Here is a 24132-nt window from a genome sequence, read left to right as displayed (position 1 = left end):
CAACATACTTTCACATCTGACACTCAATGTGTCACACAACCAGCGATCGGTTTCCAGAGATCGCTGGTTCTCACACGAACTCTCAGGACTTCTGCATTCCCCAGGACTACACATTCATACATGCACTGCTCCCAGACACACACCCCTGCTCAGTCATTTATCCTGATTGCATCACCAGCTGGACCTTGTTCACAGACTGATTTCATCCCACTCATAAGCCACTCTCTCACGCTACCAGTTTGCCGAGTCTTGTTTTCCCAGTGTGACATTACGAAGCGTTTCTCCCTGTCTTGTTTTTCTGTGTTTAGACCCTAGCCTTGTATCCCAGTTATCCTGTTTAGCCGCCTGCCTTTCGACCTTCTGCCTGTTTATATCGACTACGATTCTGGACTGTCTTTACATACCCGTTTGCACCTGATTTGACCATTGCTTGCCAGCCATTGAATAAACCTGCACATTGGATCTTACCTCCTGGCGTCTCCTGTCACTCCACCCCAGTCGTGGTAACACAATGACACTCAAAAGCCCTGTCAGAAAAGTCTGGTGACTGGGAATGACCTTTTTAAAATCTCTGCTAGAATATTAATGTTGTTTTCTTGTGTTTAGATAAATTTGGCCACTGTGTAAATGCACAGTATAGTTACGTGCTTATTGCCACATTATATCTATAGGATAACATGATATCGTTGCCTTTAGTAAATACACGATCACGATCGTCGATCTCATATGAAGCAAGAGATTGCAATGACACATGATGACGTGTGCTGGTGCTGTCCCATTTCTTAGGGGTACATTTTAAAGCCCTTACGCTTCACACTCTGTTTCAAGGGAAGAGGTACAAAAGCAGAATTGGTATTGGGCCTTAGACAAAGATAAAGAAATGCTCTTAAGAAATAGATGCTTCAAAAATATTTCAAAAGTTTTTGCCTAGTCACCATGTGCGGATAAGAAGCCGGAGAGATCATTCTTCTTGGATCTTGGATATAGGTAAATCAAAACCTTATGCTAACCTCTGACTGAGATGCAGTTCAGGTAGTTCAGAGGCAAACTCCTCTTGGGTTGAGGAAGGAAGTAAAGGCAGCACAACTGGATTATAAAGCAGAATAGATGGTGTGAGTCAGTCATCTAATGGATTCCTGAAAAGTCAGCATGTCACGGCTCAAAGGACACGCTTGAAATTGTGCAACAGCTTCTTTAAAAAAAACACACCTACTGCAGCGGTCTGCAGATTAAACCAGCGTCATGCAAGTCACAATTTTTAATTGTTGGAACTGTCTTATGAATAAAAATAGGGTCAGTCTCAACATTTTTCAATCAAACACACACACACACACACACACACACACACACACACACACACACACACACACACACACACACACACACACACACCACACACTTAAACCCTAATCATTGGATGGATGGATGGATGGATGGATGGATGGATGGATGCATGCCATGGTTCTTAATATAATATTGAACCGTACGGTACGACCTCAACGGTTCAATACGCGCTTGTGAATTGTCTCTTTCTCGGTTTTGCGTTTAAATAATTTGTGCATTTTATATCTCCCCAAATTGACTGTGTGTGCCTCTAAATCCATGAGCTGAGATGAGGAAACTCCTCCCCGTGAGTAAATGTCCAATCACTATGCTCTAAAGTTAGGGGGCGCTTGACCATCATTCCACACTTTAACATTGCGAGCGGCGGTGAAGTGAGGCTGAGGCAACAGTACAAGGAAGCGCCGGCGAAGTGATCGAGGCAACAGTATGAGAAAGCGCCGGCGTCTTTCAAATCTGCGGTGTGAGGACATTTCGGTTTTGCCAGTAAGTATAATGCCAATAAAAAAATTAAAAAAACGGTGAACAAAAAATAACTGTGTGCAAGCATTGTTTTATCCGTGTCTGTACATCTGCAGCGCTATCACCCAGCAATATCACTGTCTGAAGGCAGAATAGCAGAGAAGGTAAGCAGAGGAGTCCTCCAAATAGCAACAATCCCTCGCTGAATCTTTCAAGCAAGCATACTCAACTGGTTCCGAGAGACGCATAAAAATAACAAAGGCAGTGCGGGTGTTTATTGCTAAAGATTTGCAGCCGTTTTCGTTAATGGGAGATGCAGGCTTTTGTCATTTTATAAAAGCACTCGATCCGTGTTACAGACGACAGTCAGTTTTCAGCACAGAGATAATTAAGACGGTTTATTTATGTTTACTTAAGTACAAAAATGTTTATTTGAAATGGCCAATTTATCTTTATTAACTTCATATGTATGTTTATTTTCAAAGTGTAGGATTTATGTGTTCGCCAGTTTGTACATGGGCTACCAGCAGCTGAGAGATTTCAGTTTAAATTTTTTTTATACAATACACTAGGAACGAGTGTACTTTTCTTGGCTTTTAAGTAAAACAAAATGAGTATTGCAATAAATCGTTTCTCCTTAAAAAAAAAAAACAGTTCTGAAGTATTGAACCGTGTGCTAACTGGACAGACAGACAATGTTTCTTTCCTTCCCAATACCTTCCAAAAGCTAAAGAAGTACATTTACATTTTTTAATTATATTTACCCGTCTTCAGAGTTTATTAGACATAGATTTACTTTTGATCACAACAATTGTACATTCTGTGAGGTTGACATTGAAACGACTGCACATTTATTTTTTGCATGTTTATATAGCAGAACCTTTTGGTCTAATTCATTCGAGTTAAAAGATTTCTCTCAAGTTATCCTCACAATTTTCAAAAAATTATATTTTCTTTGCTTTATTAGGGAAAGATATTAATACTCAATTTGTATTGAACAATATTCTAATTTTGGGGAAATTTTATATTCATAAGTGCAAGTGCCTTAAAACAAAGCCACTATTTTTAGTTTTTCAAAAGGAATTGTGGCGATATTGTAAATCTTTAAAGTTGATACAATCAAAATGTGGAAGAAGACTGTTGAGTTTATTGAAAAAGATGTAATTAATAGAAGACCCGGTGTGAATTTTCTTTCTTTCTTTCTTTCTTTCTTTCTTTCTTTCTTTCTTTCTTTCTTTCTTTCTTTCTTTCTTTCTTTCTTTCTTTCTTTTAGTTGTATTTGTGTGTCTATTCTATGGTTTAAGTGTATCTTTTTGTATTACTATTTTATTGACTTTATAACTTGTGCTCTGTTCTATAAATGTAGATGATAGTTGTTTTTCGAATTTTGCCTTTTTGTAATTGTGTTATAATGTAAAAAAAAAAAAAAAAACCTTAACCCCTAACCCTAACCTTCACTCATAAGCGCCCCCTGCAGGGTGAGTTTCTGCTGAGGCTTGACACCTCGTAGCAGAATTATGCATTGGGCTAATCATCTTCTCTACACTGGAGGGCAACTTTTGGATCTAGATTTGACCAAACAAACAAACGCACACAGACAGACAAAAAAAAAAAAAATAAATATTTAAATTTATATATATATATATATATATATATATATATATATATATATATATATATATATATATATATATATATATATATATATATATATAAACATTGTGCTATTAAAAGCATTTTCTTACAAATTACAAGTAAATCCAGAAATATTTTAAGACTTATATTATTAAAACATCATTACTGTTTCACATTAAATAAAAACAAATTAAATGTTTTTTTTTATTAGGAATTAAAAAAATCTTTATAAAATATTATTATGCACATTAAAATTCTAAATATTACAGTGAAATTGACCGTATGTTACTGACAAGCATGTCCTTATGTCCTGTCTTAATTCAAGTGATTTGTTCAAAATAGCTGATTCATTTATGCCAGTGGTCACCAAACTTGTTCCTGGAGAGCCAGTGTCCTGCAGATTTTAGCTCCCACCCTAATCAAACACACCTGAACAAGCTAATCAGGGTCTTACTTGGTATACTTGAAACACCCAGGCAGTTGTGTTGAGGCAAGTTGGAGTTAAAAAAGGCAGAATCACCGGCCCTCCTGGACTGAGATTTGTGACCCCTGATTTAGGCCGTTTTCTCACCCTCCTCATTTAATTCTATTAGTTTATTAAGTGAGTTTGGTGCGGTTCATTTGGGGAGGTGTGAAAGCTGAAATTGTACTCTGGTGTGCACCAAAAGAGAACGACTCAAGGTCTATGTTTATTAATTTATGATGAGAATGTGAACCAACCTCGAACTGACCCAAATGCAAAAAGTACTTCACTTTTTTGGACTAAACCAGCTGCTGTACACTCCAAAAATTATGTTTGCTGGTAGTTCAAACTACTTATTCAAAATGAGTTAAAAGAAAACAGTTTGTGATTTTTTTTTTCTTGATTTAAAAACTTAATTGTTTTATGTACAATCCGCTTGTATTTGTAAAAGCTAAGAAGTTAACTTAACTTTTTCATGTTGTCCCAACACAAATCCATTGTAATGAACCCTGAATTTTTTACAGTGTAGTCAGCTGCGACATGCGTTCTGGGAAGAGATTTTTTTTTACACTTTATTGCAAGTATGGTAGATCATGGACACACTTTTTTATTTACTTTCATGTGCTGCTCATGTGAGTTTCCTGCACATTAATTTAGACTAATCAAAATGCAGTTCAGGAAATTCGTCTAAACTCGGTCCTGAAGGGCCGGTATACTGCAAAATTTAGTTTCAATCCCAATCAGACACACCCGGACTAGCTAATCAAGCTCTTACAAGGCTTTCTAGAAACATCCTTTCAGGTGTGTTCAGGCAAGTTGGAGCTAAAATCTGCAGGACACCGGCCCTCCAGGACTGAGTTTGGACACCAATGCTCTAACCAATACCTGATATGGATGTTGTCACGTGACTGCTTTTTATTTCATTTCAGCAGTGAGTCTGGTGTGAAATGGAATCAAAATGTGTGAAAAATGCTATAATGTATAATTTTTTTTCACTCTCGGTCTAGATCAGAGCTCACCAATCTAGTTCCTGGAGGGCCGGTGTCCTGCAGATTTTAGCTCCAACCCTAATCAAACACACCTGAACAAACTAATCAAGATCTTACTAGGTATACTTGAAACACCCAGGCAGGTGTGCTGAGGCAAGTTGGAGCTAAACCATGCTGGGACATTGGACTTCCAGGACCGAGATTGGTGACCCCTGATCTAGACCAAAAGAAACGTAGTACAGATGTGAAAGCGCCCTTAGAAACAAAGCAAGTTACTATCTTTATGAATGGATCATTGACTCATTAAAAACGTCCAGGATTTAAATACTGCATTTTTGCATAAATGTTCTGCTCTGACTTTGTTTGGATCACTATTAACTTGTTAAAAGTATAGAAAATCAATATCACTTTTGTAGCCACACTCACCATGATATGTGAAAAAGTGGCACTCCTGTTGTGTGATATTATTTAACTATATAATAAATATACACTCCACCGGCCACTTTATTAGGCACACCTATCCAACCGCTTGTTAAAGCAAATTTCTAATCAGCCAATCACATGGCAGCAACTTAATGCATTTAGATATGTAGACATGGTCAAGACGATCTGCTGCAGTTCAAACCGAGCATCAGAATGGGGAAGAAAGGTGATTTAAATGACTTTGAATGTGACATGGTTGTTGGTGCCAGACGAGCTTTTCTGAGTATTTCAGAAACTGCTGATCTACTGGGATTTTCATGCACAACCATCTCTATGGTTTTCAGAGAATGATACCAAAAAGAGAAAATATCTAGTGAGCGGCAGTTCTGTGAGCGGAAATTCCTTCTTGAACATGACAATGAGTTCCCTGTACTCAAATGGCCTCCACAGTCACCATATATCAATCCAATAGAGCACTTATGGGATGTGGTGGAACTTTATTTTAATTTTTTAAATTTTTTTGCTTTCATAACTTCTAACACACTTGGTTTATTATCAGTCAAGTCAATAGCAGCTTGGTAAAACAGGTCGGATAGTACACACATCCCATATGAATCGCTCCACCAGTTTGGTCCATCTATAAAAAAATCATGAGCTGGAGCGTTTTTATTAGGTGTATCTTTATATAAATGATTCAGTTTACTACAGCTAAGGCATAAAGTGCTTTCTAGTAGCTCGCAGGCTGAGAAGCAAAAAATACACCCTCTCTTAAGCTGCAAACTGTCAATTAAATATCACACACTCATCAGATATGAGCATGGCCATGATGGTTATGTATCTACAGCTATAAAGATTTTATGCCATCCATTATGCATAAAGAGTTAATTTATTCATGAGGGCAAAATGTGATTGTCCTCTGCCTTTGGATTCCTTTTCATAGGCGTCAGTGCACCTTGTGAATAGACCACTGCTTTGTGCCTGGAATATAAATAGACTGTGTGTGCGTGTGTTGATGTGTGCAAGTCCGTGTCCTCATATATATCCAATACTATGTGCTTTAAATCAATCCGGGCTCCTTTTAACCTTTAAATTTGGCTAGCGAAATCACTAATGTAAAGTGACAAGTATATTTGTTCCAGTTAATTGCATTAAAAGTCTTAAACAAGACGCCGTTTGCTCCACAAAAGTAATTGTCAGTGTGGAGCTCCTCGGTCATGGCAGACCACCGAAAATAACAAATAAATAAATAAATGATCTCATAAATCTTAGCCGGAGCTCTGCGTTTACACTCATGGCCATTAATACAAACAATGGGGTGTGCGTTTGTTCCTATGCACTCGCAGAATGTCTTCTATTTTTGTAACACTATTGTGCTTGAACATCTTCACAGTGACCTATATATTGTGCTACATCATAAGCATACACTGCAGGGTTAAGAGTCACAAACTTAAACGCATGCATTCATTTTTTTAAATCATGTTTTAAAGTGTTTCTTTACATATACAGTATGTACATTGTAAGAAAAAAAATGGCTTTTTTATGGTAAAACAATGCTACACTGAAGAATCTGTTACCTGCTTAATGGTATGCTTTCATGATATGTATATGTTAAGAAATATATTACTGTGTTATATAATTATTCATTAGTTTTCCTTCGACTTGGTCCCTTATTTATCAGGGGTTACCACAGCGGAATGAACCGCCAACTATTCCAGCATGTTTTACGCAGTAGATGCCCTTCCAGCTGCAACCCAGTTCTGAGAATCACCCATATACTCTTTGATTCACAGACTAAGGCCAATATTGTTTACCCAATTACCTATAATACATTTCTTTGGACTGTGGGGGAAACCGGAGCACCCGGAGGAAACCCACGCTAACACATGGAGAACGAGCAAACTCTACATAGAAATCCGAACTGACCCAGCTGGCACCTTATTCCTGAGGCGACAGTGCTAACCACTGAGCCACCGTTTCATCCTATATAGTTAATTGATTCATTCATTCATTTTCTTTTCGGCTTAGTTCCTTTATTAATCTAGGGTCATCACAGCGGAATGAACCGCCAACTTATCCAGCACATGTTGTCCACAGCAGATGCCCTTCCAGCTGCAACCTATCACTTGGAAACACCCATACACACTCATTTTACACACATATACTTCAGGCAATTTAGCCTACCCAATTCACCTATACCACATGTCTTTGGACTTGTGGGGGAAACCGGAGCACCCGGAGGAAACCCACATGAACACGAGGAGAACATGCAAACTCCACACAGAAATGCCAACTGGCCCAGCTGGAATTTGAACCAGCAACCTTCTTGCTGTGAGGCAACAGTGCTAACCACTGAGCCTCTGTGCCGCCCTATGTAATTAATGTATATAAGATACATTATATAATTATATTATTTCTTAAGAAATATATCATTTCATCACCATAAATCCAATCGACTTTCCCGGAATTCCCTGCATGACATCAGTTATGTTCATTAATCTAATAATAGAGTCTAATTAGAGTAATATAAATAATGTTTATTGCATCATTTTAGTTTTGCGTGTGTTACCATGGTTGTGTTTAGTAGTTGTGTAAATGACACTGAGAACCTACAGTATATATTAAGTTCTGCTTTTTGGAAAGGGAAAAAAGTTGTTTGTGATGAGCATTGGTTCATTGTGAGGGTCTTTTTTTTTTATCCCCACATGCTTTTGTTTTAGTCTGTTTTACAAATGTACAAAGTGTAGATGTTAGTACTTCAAGACATTGCTGCATTAACACTATGAATGAAATATGGTAGTTTACCGTAAAATGTAGATACTTCTTATAAGGCATCTACTGTGTTTTTAATGGTAAATTCTGGCAACCACAGCAGCCGTTTATTACCAGAAATTTTATAGGTTTTTTTTAACGTTTATTATGCAACTTTTAGAAAATATTTACTTTTTTGTATGTTATTAATAAAGATTTTGTTATATTATATTATATTATAATATATTATATTATATTTATTATATTATATTATATCATATTATATATTATATTATATTATATTATATTATATATTTTTAGTCACAAAACATCTTTAAAATGAAAAGATAATGCATTTTAATGTATGCAAAATCTTGCAAAAAATACAAACTACAATATTTCAGCAAAATTGTATATATTTTTGTTTTTCTCAATATTTTTGGAGATTTTATTTAATATTTTTCTATAGCAATAAATTTGGGCTAGTAATTTAACTATTATTGTAAGTTATTTTGTAGATTAGCTCCAGATTTGCCTTTAGTATTCTAATGTATATGCACAAATATAAAAGTGTAAAGCCTATAGAAAATATTCTTTAAAAGATTTGTGGGGCGGTGTCCTCATATATAGTACACATTATTTCAAAGCAGACATTCAGAGATGAGCAATATTTGTATAATCATTTTTCTATCACTTTAGATTTTCTTGTTAATCAGCACCGAATATCATCCTTTAGACCAAGCCATGAATTTAGTGTTGGTTCAGTTCAGATTAATAACAGAGTGACGTTTATCCAGCAGAGTAGAGTTCAATTCCGCTAGAAGCAGTTCCAAACAAGGAATATTATTTTTAAACTCAATTGTCAATTAGTTCAGTTCAATACAACATTGCAGGATGTGATTCAGCTGTAAAGCATCTCCACAAAAATGACAACGCCATCAGCCTTGTTGAATACAAGTATGGTTTAAAAAATTCCAGCGTTATGGATCTGACATTTGCAGTAAAAATTCTAAACTTAAATTGACAGTAAATTAAATTGACAAAGTAAATGTTAACATTATATTGAAACATCTCTTTAAATTTTTAAAACAACTAACCACAGATTAGAAAAATATCAATCTGTAAACATATTTTAAATTTTAAATGAGGAAAATAGTTGCGTTGGATGTGACCAAAAATGTGCGTTTACATTATACCACATGCTGTAAACCCCCCAAAAATAATGCTAATCTAAAAGATAAGAGTTGGCTCACACTTGCATGGAATTGCTCATTTCTTAAATTATAACTGACCTTAAAAACAAAACAAAACAAAACAAATCTGATGTCCATCAACTTTTCAGTTGTACTTTTTTTTTTTAGAACCAAACACATTTATATTGGATCAGAGCATCAAATAGCGGGACGTGTACTCACAGGTGGTGGGCTTGTTGCAGTTGTGACCGTGTCGAAAGTACTGTGGGTTCTCTATGACAGGAATGCGACTCATGCCGATCACAACAGCATCGGGTCCGGCGTCAAGAGAGCAGGGTGTGACAATACCATGATTCACATGATGAAGAGGGCTCGCAGAGTCTTCCTCCCCACTGATGACTGCCACTGGGCCTGCAGAACAAGCACAAAGAAACGATAAACGTACAAGTAGTGTGAATACAGGGTTTCTGTGGATCTTATAAAGGCTTAATTCACCATTCCACAAATTAAGGCCTCAAAGTGGAGCCTTAACAAGACTGTTATGATGTGTTTAATGGTCATCATTAAACATATCATAATGGTCATCATTATCTTAAATCCTTGGATCTTTTTAATATTTAGATTTTTTTTAGAAACGTATGTGGGCCATTCTTCAACTACGGGCACTTTTAGCCTTGTGAAGTTGAGTAAAAAAAAAAACGTGTTCAAAATTAACGCAACATAGCCTCATACGTTTAAAAAATTTGTCTTGTTTTAAGATCTGTAAGAGGACAAACTTGGATTAGAAGAGAATTTTTTTTCCCATCATGAACTGAAAAAATGTCAATTCCACCACATCTCAATATACAGCTTATTTCAAAGAGAAATAAATTATGGCAGTCAAACATCGTCTGAGATCATTTTTGTATCTAGTTTAAGCAATCTTTCCACAAAAAAAAAAAAAAAAAAAAAAAAAAAAAAAAAAATATATATATATATATAGTCACGTGACAAGAACTGATCAGTTTCATGCTTTGTGAGGAATATACACATTACGGTAGATTAATTACCTCAGACAAACAAACAACACTCAAACACTGCAGTGCTTTTGCATACTTCGGATGTCAGTGGTTACAGGTATCCAGTTTTCTTCATGTCTACTTTTGTGTTAACAAAAAAAGACAAACCAGTTTGGAACAAGTGAATGATGAGAGAATTTTAAGTTTTGATTGAACCCTTTAAGTCTTTTGAATATGTCAAGCTGCTGTGATCAACCCACTGCAATGTTTTTTTCAGTGAATATTAAATTACTGGAAGAGCTGCAGTTTTTTTGGTATTTTTATGGGTATATTTCATGTTTGAAAAGTAACTTCAAAGTAAAGTAATTAGTAATCTGATTACTTCTTACATGAAGTCATTAGTAATGTAAACAGATTACAATTTTCCAGTAGTAGTCAGTAATTTGTAATCGAAGACTTTCATTTATTTTTCGTACAAGTTAAACATGTCTCATAGTATTGTTAAAAGATGGAGCACAGGCTGTAGCTTTTCTGACAAATAGTTTCAACCGAAATTAGAGTGGTTACTCTAAGATTAGGAAAACTAGCAGGGTCATATACGTTTACATGTAGGTGTTTATACTGCCGTTAGTTTTCAGGGAATAACTTATTGTTCACAGAATATATCAGTCTGCTTTAACGTTAGGCTGACAGTAGAAGCGGTGAAAAACACCAGCAATAGCGGCATTATCTTGATGGACTCATTCAGTAGCGAATTTGAGTTTATGTGACTTACACTTTTCGTTAAAAAAAAGCTCTTTATGTCCACCTTCTTTTGCTACCGCCATCCTCACTCGTGCGCGTCAGACACATCAGAAAATTCCCCCTGCGCAGTTTTTTTTTTTGCTGCTTGTATCTGAAAGCAGCCTCTCACATGACAGCAGGGAAAGGCACAGCCAATCACAATGTACATATGTGTTTGGCTCCTGCAGCTTCATAATATTGGTGCGACTCGAGGAGAGAACGTGATTTAACCCTTTCGGCATGTCTAGGTTTACACTGACAATGCAATGTTTTTTTTTTTTTAAGTGAATTAAATTATTGGTGGGGACACTTCAGTAGTTGGTGGATATAGGTGGGGGCACGCCCTCTCTGTCCACCCTAAAACTACGCCCCTGCACGTAACACATAAAACAAATTTGCTAAAGCTAATTTATGAATATTTTATACAGTGTAGGGTACAAAACCTACATTTTAGAAACACACTTTTATTCATATTTAGAGAACGTACTGATGTTTTGATCCCTGTGGTTTCTTTAATTGGTCTTAAACAGTATGCAATTTTTGCCAGTAGAGGGCGTGTATTCACAACAAACAAAGCCTTAGTTTATGGATCATTTATGGAGTTGTGATCTTTATTACATCCTACGGGACTCCTGCAGAAATCATGTCGATAGATGAGGTAAAGTTGTCAACACTTATTACCATGGTGGTATGAAGCAGAATAAAACTGAAAGCTGTTGAAAGGAAATGATTGCTGATGAGAGACGAGCGAGACACAGCATAAAAACAGCAGAGCTTTTATTATGCCACAGTCCTCCACTTCCAGTTCTTCAGCTTGTGATCATGTGGAGAATCAGCTGTTTTAGCAAACTAAATACATATTAAGCTTCTGTTAAAATGCTGCTCTGTGCAGGCTAATAAAACACTCAACATATTAAAGCATTGTTGGTGTTTCCTTTTTTAATATAAAACATGAAATCGAGTGTGTGAGTGTTTGTGTCTGTGTGTGTGAGAAACCATTAGCATGAACACGGCCCATATCACTAAAATTGCTTACATTTCTGGATTTAAACATTCTTTGAAAAATTTGGGACAAACGTACATTAGTCATCAAAATATTTAACAATGTTCTACACTGTGAGAAATGCTGGATTCCACATAATTTATTCGTGTTGTCCCAACACAAATCGATTAAGTTAACTTAATAGTTTTTACATATTTAGGTGGATTGAACATAAAACAATTAAGTTGTCCTCCCAAAACCAATAATTTGAACAAGCAGCAAAAGCCATTTTTTAAGTATAGTTTTTTTTTTTTTTTTTTTTACATTTTAATCATTTCTTTTACATAATGTGGCTAAAAGTCTTAAATTGACCTCCATTAAAGCTACAGAAAGCCTGTGAATGTTACTGAGAAGCATTGGGGAAAAAAGGGATATTTTACCACAACCTCTTTGATTTCAAAATCAGTCTTTGTAAAGAATCAAAAGAGACATTACACCAGCTAAACAGGGCGACTAAACAAGCTTCAGCTCATTTCACAACACAAAGCCTTTCGAGTGACTTCACAAGGCTACAAAGATGTCTAAAACACTTTCATCAAGTTTACTTATTTATTCACTGTGAAACGGCCATGGTTTAAAATGTTCCACGAGAGAGAGAGAGAGAAGGAGAGAGACAGACAGACAGACGTTGGTCGGAATTTAGAAAGGAAGGTTGCTATCGCCAGTAAACATGCAATTTTCAGTGAGCTCCTTTTAAATCATGACTTCTTAAATCATTTGTTGTTTAAAAGCAGTTTTGAGACCAGTTTGAACACGGGCAACAAGCAAATCAACAGCAAAGTGCAACTGAAGTGTTGCAAATACCGTTTAAAGTCTGCATGAACTGGAAGTTCAGAAACGGAATATTAAATAAGGAAACAGTGGGTGTGGCTTGTTTTTCTTCTACTGCAAGCTGATTGGATGTAGAAAAGAGCAGGCGTTTCATTCAGAATGATGGGGAAAGGGGTTTTGGGGAGAGTTATTACAACCTAACAGACTCCGCCTCCTCCTCACCATTTGTGTTTGATGTCAAAACGGACAGTCGGAGGGCGTGGTTAAATATGTTACCTACGCCCAATACCTTAGACAGACGTAATCTGAGGATTTAACTGAAAACAAACAAAGTGCGTTTTCAGATTTAAATTTTAGATTACAACGACAAACTATTGATTTTTTTTTCTCTAAATGACATGCACAGATGAATTGTTCACCACAAAACTAGCAATGTGAGCTAACAAAATCATATGGTTAGTTTTGATTTCAATTGTACTTTAAACCCTACTGATTGGAAAATTATTCCCATTTGTCAAAATGACTACTGGAATATTACTCTTTCATTAACCTAGTGTGCTGTACTGCTGTCTACATAGAGTACTTGAGTACAACCCACAATTAAATTGTAACTATGTGATAATATCCCAAAGTCAATGGAGTTTAAAAAAGAATGTTTAAAAAAATCTTTTCCACAAAGTTTTCCACAATTTTGTGGTTTTATTTTTATTTTAGTTAATATTTTAAGTTAATTCTTGCTTAAAAGTTGACTTCAAGGTCATACAAACTCAGTTTAGTTCAGGCTTTAGGTTTTAGGCTTCAAAATTCAAGTTTTGGGAAGATAAACTAGAATGAAACATGTAAGAATCTTAGGGCTCTATTTTAACAAACTAGGCACAAAGTCTAAAGCGCATTGTGCAAAAGCATTAAGGTCGTGTCCAATCCAGTTTTTTAAAGGACTGAAAAATACTGTTTGACCCAGCGCATGGATTGTGTTTACTCTCTTAATGAGTTATGGGTGTGTTTTGAGCATAACATGCATTAAACCAATCTGAGTTTCATCTCCCATTCCCTTTAAGAGTCAGTTGTGTCGTGCCATGGAGCATTTGCTATTTACATGGCGGACTTTGTAAGTTGAAAAACTGAACGCTTCACTAGTGAGAAAACAGTTAAACAGACCATCTGCAGCTTGAGGATAAAGAACGAGCCTCTTCCATTCAGCCTCTTTACTTTCTCTTTATTTTTACTTTTTACTTCTTTACTTTTGTGGATAAAGAAACAGTGTTATACTCACTCCACTGAAGACATCCATTAGCCTACATATTTTATTTAATTTGTTAAGTGCTAAGATTTGTTTTAAAACTGTTTCTAAATTCAGTTCTAATTTCCAGCAAAAAAATAAATAAACATTAATAACAAAGTGTGGTCAAAGTTATTTCCAAATAAACGTTCTATTCTTGTGCCCCATATGGTGATGCTCGAAAACCCGACAGGTGGACACATCTAAGCTTGTTTTTATTAAAACAAACATAAAAAATACTACTGCTAATAATAATAATATTATATGAATGCAAATTGTCATGAATACACAGCAAAAAGTCCCCCAAGATGAGGCATGTAGGCAGTGGTTTCTATATTTATGTAGAAAATAATTTTTGTAACATTTTAATCCTTCAATTTTTTTTCATACGAAAAGATATTTGTGAATTGCTGTACATCCTGTGTGTAGCAAATCTTAAAGTCCCAGTGAAATCAAAATTCACATTGTTTCTTTTCACATTGTTATTCTTACATAAATAATTAATCCACTGTAATAAATGTATTTTGGTAGTCACAGTCTGACCATTTGCTTCTGCTGACGTCAGCCTTACCATTAGTTTGCTATAAAGGAATGATGTACAGAAGGAAGCCCAAGCCTCTACTTAATTTTTTGTTACAGCTGGAAGTACATCAGCATAAAAAAAACAATACTTTTGTTAGGCAGAGAGCTTGTTTTTGCAATACTTACAAAAACTAATGCTAAAATTCCTCAAGAAAATGGAAAAAAAAGGAGGCTTGTTGTACTAAAAGGTCAGCACTTTTTTATACACCCACACGAATACTGACTGAAATACAAACGATTAGCTCCACTAGCTAATCAAAACACATATTAGTATTGGTTTCCCCATGAAGGATACTTGTGATGGCTGATCAAATGAAGGTGTATTCAAACACCACTCAAGTCCTTCTGTAGTTTAAAAGATTTTTATGAGTAGGCAGCCCAGTAGGTGTTGCAACCGAGTTTTTGTTACATCCTGTGAATTTCAACAGGCAACATCAGAAATAATAGTTCTCCTGCAAATCAATAAATCTCACCAACTCTTGTGCCGGTAGCAGTTGAAGAGACCTTTTTTTCTCACCTTGACTGTCTCAGGGTTATGGAGCACTGCCCGGACCTGTGAGGTGTAACCCTGCAAATACAACCGTAGGTCCAAGGTGTATGAAGTCGTGCCACAACAGCAGAGCCAGAGGCAGGACACAAACACACAGACTGAAAGTGACACGGCTTGTTTATTTGTATTGTGTGTTGAACTTGTTAGGTTCCTTGGGGGTGTGTTACAGAACGTTTCTTATCTTGGGTCTTAACATAAGATATGATACAATTTAATTGCTAATTTGTATTAAGGAAATCCTAAAAACCAAGTGAAATTAAAATGCACAATGCCTCTTTTCACATTGTTATTCTTGAATAATTGTTATTCTATGAATAATTAATCCGTGCAAGTTTATCCACTGGAAAAAAAAAAGTTTGTTTTGATAATCTTCAATCAAAGTCTGACCATTTGCTTCCTTGCTTGGAGTGCCGGTCCTACATCAACCTTTAGTGCCGTTAGTTTGCTATAAGGGAACGATGCACAAAAGAAAGCCCCGCCCCCCTACTCAATATTTTGTTTCAGTTACATCAACATCAATGAATACATTTTAGAGACTTTAAAGCACAAGTGTCAAAGCCAGTTCCTGGTGGCTTGTAGCTCTGCACAGTTTAGTTCCAAGTTCCATCTCCTTCTTCAACACACTTACCTGTGGGTTTAAAATAAGCCAGAAGGACTGAATTAGCTTGATCAAGTGCGTTTCATTATGGTTGAAAATAAACTGCGCAAAATATACTGCCCCTAAGAAGAAACTGTTGAATAAAGTCTTTATTTCCATTCTACTGTATATGAAGTTGAGATGACACACTTAATGGTGTTTTCCTTCAGCTTTTGTCCTATATGTGGTTGTAACTGAAATTACCATGGTTACCAAATATTTAAAGTGGAAATGAAGCACTCAGTCAAGTTTACATCATTTTGTAAATTGATTTCCACTTTTTGGCATGATTTTAGATTTTAGACCTAGGGTGCAGTCATCTTGAAATGTCGCTGTGTCTGACGTCATGGGGTTGGTTCCGTTCTCTCAGCTGAACAGATACAGTGGAAATAATGGACTGAAGACTATTCAGAAGACTATCTATTTTTCCTCTTTTAATTACTGATCATTTTATGTGCTTTAGTCCACTCTCTGTATTACGCTGCCTGACTGGATTTCAACCATGGTTTCAACAAGGTCCGCTACTGACGTAATGAAGGCAATGTACTACAGCTGCTCACCTCTGCTTATGTTCAAATCAAAACTAAGATTGTGATGGTTTTTCACATGGCAGGTTTTTATCTTTCATACATGTTGAGAGATCGAGCTGATCGACTTGAAAAGGGAATATGTCTTGACATAATCCACAAAGATGTGACTTAGTAAAGCGTGAAGTCATGTATGTTTTTAATCGTTGCATTAGTCTGAACGTAAACCCCCTCATCAGGCAGCGCTGCACCAGCGTGAGAGAGTGGACTAAAGCACATCCAACGAAAGGAATGCACAGAAAAAAAAACACACACAACTTAAATGCTTGTAGTTGTTGTACTTGCACCAGCTCTGTGATGCTCGTCCACATCTTCATGCATTGGGTTAGATTAGGTTGTCCAATGTCAGTGCTGGTTAAAACCCATACAGGCAGTCATGCAGCATAGTACAGAGAGTGGACCAAAGCGCATCAAATGATCAGTAATTAAAATGGAAAAAAAGTAAAATAGAATAAATATTTATATTTATATTAGACCCACATCTGATACTTGTATTTGCACCAGCTCCACGTCCACAACATTGGGTTAAATAAGGCTTTGCAGTCTTTATGTTCAGTCTATTATTTCCACTGTATCTGTTCAGCTGAGAAAACGGAACCAACACCGTGATGTCAGACACAGCGACATTCCAAGATTCCAAGCGCCATAGCTCCTAAATCTATACTAAAACACCCCGTTTTTTTTCTAAATGATTACATTAATCAAGTTTGTTTTATATATTTTCATTAAAGTGGAATCCAATGTACAAAATAAGGTAGACTTGACTGAGTGCTTCATTTCCCTAATATGCCCGCTTGATCTCTCTAAACCCCTCCTTTCTGAGAGCCTCAGAAAGCCTTGCTTTGATTGGACAGTTGGCTTTACTCTGCTCTATCTATCTGGTAACCAACTACTGTATCCATCATATCTACTATATCCATTTATCTATTGTATTTATCTTTCAACAATATCAAAATAACTATTTATAGGATCAACATCCATCCATGTATTCATCTATCCATCCAATCTATTTATCTATTGTATTTATCTATCAACAGTATCAAAATATCTATCTATAGGATCAATATACCTATTTAATCAATCAATCAATCAATCGATCAATCGATCAATCAATCAATCAATCAATCAATCAGATTGGTAAACCAAAAGGGTCATATCTTGGTTGTAAGGGTCTCCAACAACAGTTTAATATGCATGCAAGGTCAAAAAACACTTTCATGGTCTTATAATCTGCATTTATTTTTACCTAATTATCCCAGCGACTCCTGTATGAATCGTCCAGTGATTCATTTGTTCCCAAACCCCTCCTTAGCGCGAAGCTAATCTGCGCTGATTGGACCAATGACAGTCTGTTGCGATTGGTCGACTGCCTTCAGTCAGAGAGTGAAATGCCAAACAGCTAATCAGCAATTTAAAAGTAATCACAGTTCATACACGCTCGATAGTGTAGGCGTGGATTTTAGCTGCCAGTGGGTCAATGTAAATACAGACTATGGACTTGAAAATACAGACGACTAACTATTTTATTGAGCAAAAACTCCAAAAACTGTAGAGGAGATCTCCTAGCTTCTCACTCTGCTCTTTTCACAGACACACACACACATATTGCACACACACACACGCACTTAACCCTGCTCGACAACGCGCGCGCACACACACACAAAAACACACACCTCCGGACGACAGCTCGCGCACACACAGACACACACACTACTCCTCGTCCACGGAGCTCCGTTAACAAAGCAGCACGCGTCGCGTTTTTAACGTGACTTTGCACGCGATAAGAGAATAAAGCCAGTTAACCTGATACAGTACACGCGGTTACAAGTAACAAATCACAACTAAATACATTTGCAAGCTAGAGTCAACGAGGCAACTTTAATCGCACGTACTTACACTTGAGAAATGGAGGAAGAAAAATCCATCCTGACGTCCATCAGTAAGTTACTCTTTACTGATCCTTCCTTTAACAAACGCTGATGAAGTATTCTTTGTAGCATGTAGTTTCCAACTGCTTGACTATAATGCTGAGGTTTCATCTTTGGGTAGAGACTCAATATATCCATCTGCAGTGTGACTTCTATCGACCGGCATGTTTGTGTGTGTGTGTGTGTGTGTGTGTTTGTGGGTGTGTGTGTGTGTGTCTGGGTTTCTGCGTCAGAGGGCGGGGCCTCAGGTTTGAAATCTCCCGGGTTTGCGCGTGCATGTGAATAACTTGGTTTCGTTCGTACGTCATGGCGAAACACCTAATGAATCGGTATCAAGGCGACTCGTTTGAAGCACTATGAGTCGACTCTTTTATAGATGAATCAACAGTTTTAAACACTGTACACTAACAGATTTAAGCCTTAGCTGGATACTTCACTTCACTTAGAGCTGTGTTACACACTACATGGAGGGGAATTTTCAAAAACCCATAATACGGGCTCTTTAAAACAATATCTGTTGCATCAATATTCATATTGAAGATAATCATTTAACTTGCTTGCATCATTAAATATATTGTGTCTAAATACAGCTCTGCTAAGCAGGCCAATATAACACTCTAAATAACTATCATTTCCTTCAATTTTACAAATGTCTCATTGTCTGAACTGGTGAACTCTCCACTCATTGCCTCCACGAGCTGACATGGTGAAAGAGAGCACGTAGTTAAAAGTAAACACCACCTCATGAACAGAACCACACGTCTTTGTGTTTGACATTTAGTGTCCTACTGAGAAATGCTGCTTCTTGGCACAGAGTAAATCTGAAAGTTCGATATTAAACATTTCGCTGTAACTCTTGGTGTTTCCAGTCAAATCTTACTCCGAGGGATACAGACCCACTGATATTGATGGCCCTTCACCAAAAAGGCTATAGAAGATTTATGACACCTCCATTGGGCGGATCATTTATTTTGTTTATGATTATATAAAAAGGCTTTGGGAGAGAAGCAGGAGCATATTTTATTCTGCAAGAATGCTAAATTCACCATATGCGTCACAAGCTTAGTTTGTCTTTAGCAAATGGAGGTAATGGGCTGAGACTAATGAAACGTCAAGGTCACAATCTGCCCTAAAATAAATAAATATATATGTTTTTAAATATTGGTTTAGAAGAAAATAAGCACACTTAAAAAATAAAATCCTGATTTGAATGATTCAATAGTAATTCAGTATTATATTCTCATTATTATTATTATGAAATTGTCAAAATTAGGTTAAATTACAAGTACAACAAATACATTCATGATCGTTAGATATATTTTATATGCCACTTAAATAATAAAAAAAAAAAGACTTTTAGGAAAGTAATTGTGCATAGTTGTCTTCAAATCACTTAATTTTGTTAACGAAAAATTTCCATCATAATTTCGTGACGAACAAGTTTCTATTAAGGAAAACTAAATGCAAAATAAAGTGATGATGACGACAACTAAAAATGTACTGACATTTTCGTTGACTAATAAAAACAAGATGAGCATGTAATTGGGGGATACATTTTGGTAAAATATCCAATTAATCTTGAATTAGTAGAATTAATCTTGGTGTATGACGGACTTTTGAAAAGTAGCTGGTATAGCCTCTTGCTGCCCTTTAGAGAACTGTCTACATCTGCTGTGATCGTCAGTGTACAGTGTACCTGTACAACAAAACAAAACTGCTTTGTTCAGGTGGCGTTCAGAGATTCAGTGATTAATTCTTACGTCTGTAAGGATGTAATGATACTGTAGTGCTAAAATCTTCTCTTTAAGTGAAGCGCACCTATTACATATTGTTAATTATATAAATAAACGATGCATATCTAATTTTTGGTCTTCAATGAAATGCTGTATTTTATAGTTTAATAATTAAGTTTTAAGTGAAAATATTTTGTGTAAATAAATGTATACACTGTTTTAAGTAAATTAAAGCAAATGTATTTTAGTCAACTAAATCTAGAGTAGATTTAGTCTCTAAAATCTTATAAAACTTAGTAAACTAAAACTGAAATGATTCAGAAGACTAAAATATGACAAACAAAAATGTAATTTTAATCAATAGACTAAGACTTAAAATCAAAATTTGCTGTCAAAATAAACACTGCTTCAAATGCAAAAAGGTTATTACTATAAATGCATTTTTTTTTTTAGGTGTATAGGTTTTCATAATTAAACACTTATTGGATTTTGATATTAATCATGGTCTGGATTTGATCACAAAAGAGTGCATGAGATGTCTTGAAAAAAATAAATGTTTTACTGCTGACATAGGTTATACAGTAGTTCACCACACCCATAGATGCATGTTATCTGCAGATTAATTAAAAAGCACCTGTTTGACCCCTTTTACAAGATGTAAGATAAGACTTTGGTATCTCCAGAATGTGTCTGCAAAGTTTCAGCTCAGATACTTTATCATATAATAATCTGCTCGTTTTGGTGTCTGAGGAAGACACATAGTAACTTGACTTCTAGTTGATCATTTGATATCAGAAGTGGCTTATATGAAAGGCAAATGCCTCTAGATTATGCTTATTTTACTAAAATAAAATATGATTATGCCTTGATTTTGAATTTAATTAGGAGAGTAAAGTCTGACTTTTCATAGACAAAAGTCTTATCACTTAACAGAAATAATTTACAGTATAGAATATAAAGTCATGGTGCAGTGGAAAAAGAATTAATTTTGTGTATTAATATTGTGTATGACTCCCATGACTCCCATGATCTTGGAGGACTGAATCCACACATCTCTGCAATGACTCAAATAACATAGTAATAAAGTAATCTGGAATGGCAAAGAAAACATTCTTGCAGGACTACCTAAGTTAATGTAATAATAATAATAACAATAATAATAATAATATTGTTAGTGTGACCCCAAACCATGATTTTTTCCTTCACCAAACTTGACTGATTTATGTGAGAATCTTGGGTCCATGCGGGTTCCAGTAGGTTTTCTGCAGTATTTGTGATGATTGGGATGCAGTTCAACATGATTCATCAGGAAAATCTACCATCTGCCACTTTTCGGAATGATCAACTAAAGTCAAGTTATTATTATTTGTTGCTCTTACAACTGGGATTGACGACAAGATATTTTTCAGGTAGTGTATATTTATATTGTCTATTATTGTAATTATATTATATAAGATGTATAATTAATACTTCTTGTTTTGACGTCTGCCAGGGGGCCTCAAGTGTTAATTAGGGGAGTCAATCCACCCCAAACCCTCCTGTAAACTGCACCCTGGACCTACTAACTTGACTATCTAAAAAAAAAAAAAAACTACGCCTCAACATACGTAATTCCCAATGTTTCCAGTGCAGATAGATGAGGAAAGCTAAGCAAGCACAATACAAGCACAGGCGCAGCTTGATTCCTTCCTACACGAACACACACTCTCCTGAACTCAGCCGCAATGAAAAAATAAAGAGCTGCTTTCATCAGTCAGACTCCGACCATTTAAACAGAGGGAGGTGCGATAAAAATTGATAACGTTGCATCATCCTGGCCGGTCGGGGGTGGGCCACAATTGAGCGAGGGGCCATTAAATATTTACCTTTTATTACAGAGTCGCAGGGAGCGAAACAGAAACATGTGATCATTCAGACACTTGACAGTAAGACCGCTATCGATCAGGTTATGGCGAAGCCACATGACTTTACTGATCCAACAGCGCAAAAAAAAAAAAAACTCTGCTCAACAAAGCGCATTCAAAACCCTCAGCGGCAGGTCCAGATGCTGCCAAAATACATGTGGACTGTTACCATGCTAAACTCAAATGCTAAGAGCTGCATGCAGAAGAACTGAGCGTTGATTCTAAATGCTGCAAATGGTCTGACAACGAAAGCCATTTATTATTTTATAGATGGCTTTGCGTTTCAGTTAATTGTTTATTCTAGATAGTCAATGGCACATGTTGCTAATTTATTGGTAAATGTGCTATGTAGAGATAACATACACTGTCATGGAAAGGCATAACATGGTAACCATAGAAACTATGGTTAACCTGGCCCTATTGACTCCATTTAAAATGGCTTTTAAAACTATCATTTTGATGGCACTCGCTATGAAAATAAGAAAATAAATATGTTATAATTTAATTATTATTGATTGATTTATATTTACAAATGTTGGGACAAACTTTAAGATATATTAATGGCAATTAAATTAACTGGATTTTACATGCAAATCTGTCTCATTGTACACTCGCGGTTTTACTGGTACCAGGTTGGACCCCCTTTTTGCCTTCAGAACTGCCTTAATCCTTTATATAAATTCAACAAGCCACTGGAAATATCCCTCGGAGATTTTGGTCCATATTGACATGATAGCATCACGCAGTTGCTGCAGATTTGTTTGTTGCACATCCATGATGCAAATCTCCCCTTCCACCACATCCCAAAGGTGCCCCTTTTCGTTGATATTTGGTGGCCATTTTGGTACTATGAACTCATTGCCATGTTCAAGAAATCAGTCTAAGATGATTCGCGCTTTGACATGCTGTACTATCCTGCTGGAAGTAGCCATTAGAAGATGAGTACACTGTGGTCATGAAGGGATGGACGTGGTCAGCAACAATACTCAGGTAGGCTATGGTGTTGACACAATGCTCAATTGGGTCTAATGGACCCAAAGTGTGCCAAGAAAATATCCTCCACATCATTACACCACCAGCTAACCTGTTAATATCAAGGCAGGATGGATCCATGCTTTCATGTTGATGATGTCAAATTCCGGCCCTTCCATCCAAATGTCGCAGCAGAAATCGAGACTCATCAGACCAGGCAATGTTTTTCCAATCTTCTATTGTCCAATTTTGGTGAGCCTGTGCCAATTGTAGCTTTAATTTCATGTTCTTACCTGACAGGAGTGGCACTCGATGTGGTGCTGTTGTAGCCCATCCGCCTCAAGGTTGGACGTGTTGTGCATTCAGAAATACTCTTCTGCAGACCTCGGTTGTAACGAGTGGTTATTTGAGTTGCCTTTATATTAGCTGGATCCAGTCTGGCCATTCTCCTCTGACCTCTGGCATCAACAAGGCATTTGCGCCCACCAAACTGCCGCTCACTAATATGTTTCTTGTTCAGACCATTCTCTGTAAACCCTAGAGATGGTTGTGCATATGCGTTAACGAGCAGTTGGAAAGTTGTACCTAATAAAGTGGCCGGCGAGTGTATGTGTAATTCATGTTCTTAAAATCATCTATTTTAATTTTAATTTAATTTTAATTAATTTTTAGTTTTTAATTAACATGAATGGGTTAAAACTAATTTAAATAAAAGACATGTCCAATATACTAGGGTTATAAAAAATTCATGAAACCACAATATTATTATTATTATATTTTGTTGTTGTTGTTATTATTATCATCATTAGTAATAGTCGTAGCAGCAGTATGTATATATATATATCTATATATCTATATATATATATATATATATATATATATATATATATATATATATATATATATATATATATATATATATATATATATACATACATACATACATACATGCATACATATATTTACCATTATAGTAAATATACCATAAATATACCATTATGGTATTTACAAAAACACTTTTTACACAATGGTTATTTTATTTTCACTAATAACACTAATAACATGCAAGTTTTTTTTTTTTTATATATATATCCTTGTAAAATTTTACCTTC

The 24132-nt window shown here is 36.0% G+C and overlaps 1 protein-coding gene across 3 annotated transcripts in view; it reads right to left on the bottom strand.

Annotated features, from left to right (window-relative positions):
- The window catches only part of ntrk3b (neurotrophic tyrosine kinase, receptor, type 3b), a 296182-nt gene that overhangs the window by 61031 nt on the left and 211019 nt on the right, over positions 1-24132 (bottom strand). For all 3 annotated transcript variants that reach the window (XM_073908114.1, XM_002662753.8, XM_017356972.4), the window contains one exon: positions 9477-9665. In XM_073908114.1, coding sequence (XP_073764215.1) covers positions 9477-9665 — 189 coding nt within the window. The remainder of the gene's footprint in view (positions 1-9476; positions 9666-24132) is intronic.

Source organism: Danio rerio, chromosome 7 (genome assembly GCF_049306965.1).
Source record: "Danio rerio strain Tuebingen ecotype United States chromosome 7, GRCz12tu, whole genome shotgun sequence".
NCBI lineage: Eukaryota > Metazoa > Chordata > Actinopteri > Cypriniformes > Danionidae > Danio > Danio rerio.
Note: the sequence above shows the minus strand (reverse complement) of the source record. Positions and strands in the feature narration are given on the sequence as shown.